This window comes from Ooceraea biroi, chromosome 1 (assembly GCF_003672135.1).
Source record: "Ooceraea biroi isolate clonal line C1 chromosome 1, Obir_v5.4, whole genome shotgun sequence".
NCBI classification, from domain to species: domain Eukaryota; kingdom Metazoa; phylum Arthropoda; class Insecta; order Hymenoptera; family Formicidae; genus Ooceraea; species Ooceraea biroi.
In genome coordinates, this window is record NC_039506.1 from 11,542,019 (window position 1) to 11,550,000 (window position 7,982).

Consider the following 7,982-nt stretch of genomic DNA (forward strand, 5'->3'; position numbering starts at 1 on the left):
TGATAATAAGAGAATAATTACTTTGTTTGAGGATAATCAATCGGCGATTCGTATTGCAACAAGACCAGAAAATAATAAGCGTATTAAACATATTGATATTAAGTATCATTTTATAAAAGAGAAAATTGATTCTAAAATGATTAAATTAGAATATGTATCTACGGAAAATCAGTTAGCTGATATGTTAACGAAACCGCTAGGTAAACAATTATTTGAAAGATTAAAATTTAAGTTTGGATTAAGGTTGGATAATAAATCGCAGTAATGTATTGTAATTCCATTGAGGAGGAGTATTGAGGACAATGAAATTTAGATCGATATACGATGAAACGGGATATCTAGCGACATCTTATAGGTAATTAGGAAACCAATTTTCGTACGATAGATCGTTGCGTTAGCTCTAGGATAGACAAAGGGTCAGAATCTGTGCGAATACACTAGCGATAACACGTGCAATAGACTGCGCTACATTGTCATTGTATCCAATTATATTGTAATTGTTAAGCTGGAGACACAATGCGAGGCGATAGCGATAGGAACAGGGAATAACCAATCGCGTTGCTCGATTTGGTCATCCATACTTAAATCGTGTAACGCGATTGGTTATTCCCTGTTCCTATCGCTATCGCCTCGCATTGTGTCTCCAGCTTTAACGGGGCAGCGCGAGAGCAGTAGGATGCATAACACAATGCTACGTATTGAAATGACTGATTTAATAAGAAAATACACTGCTTTTAGTAATACTGACTTATCAAAACGAAAACTAAATATATATGTAAAGAACACGACTTGACTCATTAGCGCTCTTATACGTTCGTGCTCGCTCGTACATAACGAACCGAAAACTAAAAACTTCGCGTCACTCTAAACACACGCATGCGCAGCATACGTATAGCAAACTCAAACGTACATATTATTATATATTTCTAACAGTAATAAATATAGTAAGTTGTTCTAAATTCCACTCGAACTTTAATTCAATCAAAAGTGGGCTCGATCATAAGGCGAATGATAAAAAGTGCAGCAAATATGAATACAACAGGAATATTTTAAAGATTAGCGTGGAAAGAGGGGTTACATTATATGAAGCAAACAATTTGTTACAGGAGGGCTTTACTAGTTATAGGAATCCGTGGTCTTTTCGCGAAGAGTGGCCAAGACTCAGGGATAACCACGATGGAGGTAGGGATCCCCATCTGCGAACTGCTAATGTTAGTCATACGAGTGCGGATGGGCAGTTTAACCGGGTTGGTGAGGGTAATCGATCATATCGGGAAGATAGGCGAAAAGACGATACAATGTGCAATACTGATGCTGATCGTAGGCGCGGGGGTGAGGTAAATGTACCGCTCCGTACACCTCAATAAAGTTAGCCGGGCAACTTCGACTTTAAACATTTTTGTTTATACGAATCGTTTGTTAGTGGTTTGTTGTTGATTGTTAGATTAATTAAACTATTTGTTAGACAATATTTTCTATGTAAATACGAAAACAATTTGTAATGTCAAGATAGCCGGTAAATTACAATTTTTGTTTCAAAATAGGCTTAATCGATGCGGAATCGTTTGTTGTTTCCGAATAAACTAATTAAAACGTTTGTTAGATCACGGTTTCACTTAAAAAAGCGAAATTCTATTCAAAAGAAGAAACGAAATTCCATCAGTAGTTTCCCTTCTATGTTATTGAATGATTTAAGGTATAAGAAATACTGTCACGCCATTTTAATCCTTCTCAGGAACGAGCGAGACGGCAATAACAACCAGTAGAGCGTGCGAGACAGTAATAGGAGCGAGCGAGAGGGATATAATAATAACAACATATAAGAAGAACTCGATCCCGATAAACTTTTTTCCACCCTGTTTACTTTCATTTCGCTCGCTTCTATTATTGCTTTGCTCGCTGTTACCGAGATGGATATATCGACGCGCGTGTTCGCGGGTATATTCGTCAGAAGCGCAGACTTTTTTTGACTTTGTCCACGGGTTTCTTCATCTTTTGTGAAGATGATTTCGAAGGATTTGCTTGAGTCGCTTGACAACGGCCGCGCCACGTTGCAAAACACCAGTTCCCGTCGAACACTGAAGTCAAGCAACGTTGGGCACGGTGAGCAGCTCGGATGGGTTGCCGCCGTTTGCTGTTGTCTGGGGTGGGAAGGGTAAGCTTATTCGGCATATCACCGATACATGGTTATCGACTATTGGTTCGTCTTGGCCGTATTAGTCCACAGAGACTAGGCGCCATTAATAGATGAAAAAAGAAAGAAGACAAGCAGACCGATGGTTATGGATAACATCATCTTCGGTTCTATTGGATTCGAGCTGTAGTAGCTCCTGCTTATACTTATGTTGTAAGTGTTTTCGCAAAATTAGATACAAGTATTACTTGTTTAGTATTACTAATACAAGTAATACTTTTTGTTTCTGTATCGGTGATATGTCGAATAAGCTTACCCTTCCCACCCCAGACAACAGTACACGGCGGCAACCCATCCGAGCTGCTCACCGTGCCCAACGTTGCTTGACTTCAGTGATCGACGGGAACTGATGTTTTGCAACGTGGCGCGGCCGTTGTCAAGCGACTCAAGCAAATCCTTCGAAATCATCTTCACAAAAGATGAAGAAACCCGTGGACAAAGTCAGAAAAAGTCTGCGCTTCTGACGAATATACCCGCGAACACGCGCGTCGATATATCCATCTCGGTAACAGCGAGCAAAGCAATAATAGAAGCGAGCGAAATGAAAGTAAACAGGGTGGAAAAAAGTTTATCGGGATCGAGTTCTTCTTATATGTTGTTATTATTATATCCCTCTCGCTCGCTCCTATTACTGTCTCGCACGCTCTACTGGTTGTTATTGCCGTCTCGCTCGTTCCTGAGAAGGATTAAAATGGCGTGACAGTATTTCTTATACCTTAAATCATTCAATAACATAGAAGGGAAACTACTGATGGAATTTCGTTTCTTCTTTTGAATAGAATTTCGCTTTTTTAAGTGAAACCGTGATCTAACAAACGTTTTAATTAGTTTATTCGGAAACAACAAACGATTCCGCATCGATTAAGCCTATTTTGAAACAAAAATTGTAATTTACCGGCTATCTTGACATTACAAATTGTTTTCGTATTTACATAGAAAATATTGTCTAACAAATGTTTTAATTAATCTAACAATCAACAACAAACCACTAACAAACGATTCGTATAAACAAAAATGTTTAAAGTCGAAGTTGTCCGGCTAACTTTATTGAGGTCTCCGTACGGGTGCGGGAAGATCGGTACGGCAAAGAGGGGAGAGCTCGGTTGTGCAGGGTTGGATACTTTTATTGATAATACAAGGGTAGCTATTGATGAAATGGTAATAGAAGAAGATAACATAGAATTGTTAGTTCAATTGGGGAAAGCTATTAGCAAACGAATTGAGGAGTTTCGTCAAAAACAAGGAAGTCATCTTCAACCTTTGAGTAAGAAACCGTTGGATAAAAAGACTGAAGTAAAAAGGGTTGACGTAGCAAGTTCTGTCGAATTTAGTGATGAATATTATTAATTGGAATGCTCGAGGAATAAGAGGTAAAAAGGCAGAAATCTCAAATGTTATTGGTAATTATGACATTGGTATTGTATTGGTAATTATGACATTTTTTGCATTACAGAAACTAAAGTCAGTAGCCGTGATAATATACGATTTTTTGGGTTTCGATGTTATCGAACTGATAGAGATGTGGGTTTAGGGTATAGCGCGGGTGGAGTCTTTATCGGTATGAAACACATTAACTCTTATGTGAGTGACGAAAAAAATCTTAATTGGTGATGAAGGTACCCGGATACCTTCGGACATTTTGTAAGAAAATTAATATCCTGCAAATTACGTTCCCCAATGAGTCAATCTGTCCAAAGATAACGCTAAAATAATCATCAGTTTAAGAGTTCTAATGCGACTAGAGAACAGATAAGTTACCCGGGTACCCCGTCACTCACATAACGGTTAAACATAAAGTGTTTTCGTTAATAGATGTTCCCGGTAACACTGAGGCTGTTGCGGCCACAATTTATTGTGGTGGTAAGAATATTAATATATAGTAGTCGTGTATAGGAAACCTGGTAGTTATATAAGAAAAGGGGAATGGCGTAAGTTTTTATATCAATTTCAGGAAAGGAATATCATTATTATGGGAGATTGGAATGCACATAATATGATTTGGAATTGTGCAAATACCGATTATAATGGAGCGATTTTGTCGGAGGAATTGGTTGATACCGGTTTTTATGTAGTAAATTCGGATACATGCACTTGGTTGGGAGAGGGAGGTAGAACTCCGTCCAATTTAGATTTATTAATTAGGCCCAGTTTCACAAACATCGGTTAACTGCTAACTGGAGGTTAACTCACTCTTCGTCTCTTTCTAAGGCAGGTAGTTAGAAAGAGACGAAGAGTGAGTTAACCTCCAGTTAACAGTTAGCTGATATTTGTGAAACTGGCTCTTAGTACGACTGATTTAGTTAACCTTGTGCAATATGAACAACTACTTGATACTTGGGTGTCGGATCATTTCCCTGTAAAGTTTGTATTAAATGCGAGTACTATTTGTTATAAAAAAATAATCAATCGTTTGTCAAATAAGAATACGTGTTGGGATTTATATTCTGTTTTAATGTGGGATAGATGGAATGAGTTTCTGACTGAGGAGTTTTGTAGTTTACATTATTTGACTCAATATAGGACTTGGTTAGATGGCGTGATGGAGTGAGTGTCGCGGAGCGTGTGAGAGTTTAGTTTTTAAGTATTGTGAAGAGTATTCAGAGCGTATTACGGTAAGAAGAGTGTTATTCAGGAAGCGTAAGTGGAAAGGATACAATAGTTATAAAGGGGATAGTAGGAAAGAAGCGTACGAGAGGTAGAAGGAGATTAAGGTTGAGGTGAGGAGTGAGGTTAGGAAGTTAGGCGGGAAGAATGGACGGGAAGAGAAGCAGGATAGGAAAAGTGGGAAAGGGAGAAGAGGAAGGTCAAAGGAAATTACAGTTGAGGTCGTTAGAAGCCACTAATAAGACGGGGGGGGGGAGAAAGATAGGCTGCGTGGAGACGAAAAAGATGGATTAGAGAAACGAGTAAAAAAGGAGGTTAGATTTCAGGTAACGGAAAAGGAGAAAGAGAAAGGGGGATGTGTTTCAGATGATTTGATAAGAGAATTGACTGATTTGAGGAAGGAATATAGGAAAGATATGAAAACGTTGAAGGACATAATTGATGAAGGAAAGAGAAATTACAGGCTGATGGAGGTAAGGTTAAGGATTGTGGAAGAGAAAATTGAGGGATGGAATAAGAAGTGGAAGGAGTTTCAAGAGTTTAAGGAAGCTTATGAGGAGGAAAGGAGAGAGAGAGAAGAGAGGTGGAGTGAGAATGAAGAGAGGAAAAGGAGTTTGAGGGAAGCAGGGAGCAGTAGTAGCATATATACCAGGCAGAGTTCAGAATGGTTATCGAGAGGGTCAGGAAGTAGTGATGATAGATTAAGCTCAAGGGAGGTGCGGAGCATGAGACGCTTAGTTGCAGAAAAGGAGAAGGATGAAAGAAAGAAGAATATAATAGTAAGAGGTATGAGCACTGAGGGTACGTTGGAAGAGTGTATGATCAGAATTCAGACATTGTTGAGGGATAAGTTGAAAGTGGATAGTAAAGTGTGGCAGGTAAGAAGAAGTGGTAGAGTTTTGATAGCGAGGCTAGAAAATGAAGAGGAAAAGAGAAAGGTCATGAAAAGTAAGAATAAGTTAGGAACAGAGAGGGTATTTATAGAAAATGATTTGACATGGGAGGAGAGGAGAGTGCAGGAAGAGATAACTCGGTGGGCAAAGGACCAAAGAGGAAAGGGAATGGAGATAAAAGTAGCGACAGGAAAGGTAAGAGTGGGGGGGTGTGGAAATGGTGGGGTGAGGTCAAGAGAGAACAGGAAGTGATAAGTGATGAGGGAAGGAGGGATGAGGGGGAGAAGAGCAGGAGAGCGGAGGGGGGACAGGCAGAGAATTTTGTTTAAGCCAAGAAAGGAGAGAGATAGGGGGAAAGGGGTGGGTTAGGAGAAGAGGTAGGGAGTTGGGTTTTTGGAACGTGGCGGGATTGTTAAGACAAGATGAAGGATTTTGGAAATATATTAAAGGATATGATTTTATAGGAATGTGTGAAACATGGATAGAGGAAAAGGACTGGTGCAGAATTAAAAGTAAATTACCAAATTCACACAGTTGGTGGAGTGTTCATGCTGAAAAGAGGAAAGGTAAAGGTAGGGCGAGTGGTGGGATAATAATAGGAAAAAGGACAGATTGGAAAGAGGATGAGGAGGAAGTAACAAGGATACAGATCACGGGTATAGACGTGGCACAGGTAAAGTTGGTTTTAGAAGACGTGACATTAAATGTCTTTACAATATATAATAAGAATAAGGACAAGAATAGTGGTGGTAGAAGGAGCAAGAATAAGGACAGGAGGGAGGGGTTAGAGGATTTATTTAGGAGAATAGAGGAGATTTGTGAGGGAGAAGGAATCATTATTGGTAGGGATTTTAATATACGAATAGGAGAATTAGAAAGTAATGGAGAGGAAGAATATGCAACTGTGCGAAAAAGTAAGAACAAAATAATAGGGAACGGGGGAAAGGAATTTTTAGGAATAATTCAGGAGAAAGGATGGCACATTCTAAATGGAAAAACAAAGGGGGATTGGGAGGGGGAATATACATATATAGGAGCAAGAGGTAATTCAGTTATAGACTATGTTATAGTGAACGATTTTATAAAAGATAGGATAGAAGAATTTAATATAGAGGAAAGGGTGGACTCAGACCATACCCCGCTAAAGGTGAGGATCCAGCTTACGGAAGAAGAGGAGGAAGAAAGAAGAGGAGCAGAGGAAAAGAAGAACGAGACAGAAGAGGCAGAGGACGGGTCTAGGAAATATGTTTGCTGGGACGAAGAGGTAAGAAGGATATATAATGAGTTAACGGAAGAAGAAGAAGAAGAAGAAGAGGTGGATAAGGATGCAGGGTGTGAAACAACTGAAGCAAAATGGAGGAAATTAAAGGATCGGGTGTTGGAGAGCCTGGTATACAAGAAAATAGGAAAAGGCAGGAAGAGAAACATGGGATACAAGGATTGGTGGAACAAGGATTGTACGAGGAAAAAAAGAGAAGTGAAGAGAAATTATAGGAGATGGCGGGGAGAGACGAGAACTAAAGAAGAGTTTTTGGTAAGCAGGAGAGAATTTAGAAAGCTCCTGGAGTAGAAGAAAAGAGAGAAGAGGGAAGAGGAGGAAGAACAACTGAGAAAACTGAAGAACGAGAAGGATGTATGGAAGTATATTAACAAAAGGAGAAATAGAAAGGAGATGATGGAAAATGGGATAAAACTACAGGAATGGAAAAGACATTTCATGGAACTATTGGACGGAAAGGAAAAAGAGGTGGTTTTTGATAACAAACAAAGGATAGAAGAATTAGTAAAAGGTGAAGAAGAAATGGAAAACGAAGTTGATAACGAAGATGATAATGGAGAAGAGGAGTTGGAGACAAGGGAGATCTGGGAGGCAGTGAAGAAGTTAAAAGGTGGTAAGGCAGCAGGTGTGGATGGTATCCCGATGGAAGCATGGAAATATAGAGGAAAGGCGGTACGTAAAGGATTAGAAGAACTATTACAACAGATCTGGAAGGAACAGAGGTTACCAAAGGAATGAAGAAAGAGCATAGTGGTACCCTTGTAGAAGCGAGGAGATGTGGAACGGACAGAAAATTATAGAGGCATATCAATGCTATGCTCGGCATACAAGATATACGCAGAAATCTTACGGAAAAGGCTGGAGGAAGAGATAGAAGCGAAGAGGTTGTTACCCGATAGTCAGGCAGGTTTTCGTAAAGGATGGTCGGTGATGGATAATGTCTTTGTACTCAATCATATTGTGCAAAGGGAAAAGGAAAAGAAGAAAGGAGAAAGAGAGGTATACGCTTTGT

The 7,982-nt window shown here is 39.5% G+C and overlaps 1 protein-coding gene across 1 annotated transcript; it reads left to right on the plus strand.

The window, feature by feature from the left end:
- The first annotated feature begins 5,214 nt into the window (after positions 1-5,214).
- LOC105275118 (golgin subfamily A member 6-like protein 6) lies at positions 5,215-7,261 on the plus strand. Its single transcript, XM_026972417.1, has 3 exons — positions 5,215-5,746; positions 6,156-6,605; positions 6,762-7,261. Exons 1-3 carry the CDS (start codon positions 5,215-5,217, stop codon positions 7,259-7,261), a joined length of 1,482 nt encoding a protein of 493 aa, XP_026828218.1.
- Positions 7,262-7,982: the final 721 nt, after the last annotated feature.

Coding starts and splice junctions, on each gene's coding strand:
- LOC105275118 (XM_026972417.1), top strand. CDS start 5,215: ATGAAAACGTTGAAGGACATAATTGATGAAGGAAAGAGAAATTACAGG. Junction 5,747..6,155: donor AAAGAGAAAGGTCATGAAAA/GTAAGAATAAGT, acceptor ATGATTTTATAG/GAATGTGTGAAACATGGATA. Junction 6,606..6,761: donor ATATGCAACTGTGCGAAAAA/GTAAGAACAAAA, acceptor ACTATGTTATAG/TGAACGATTTTATAAAAGAT.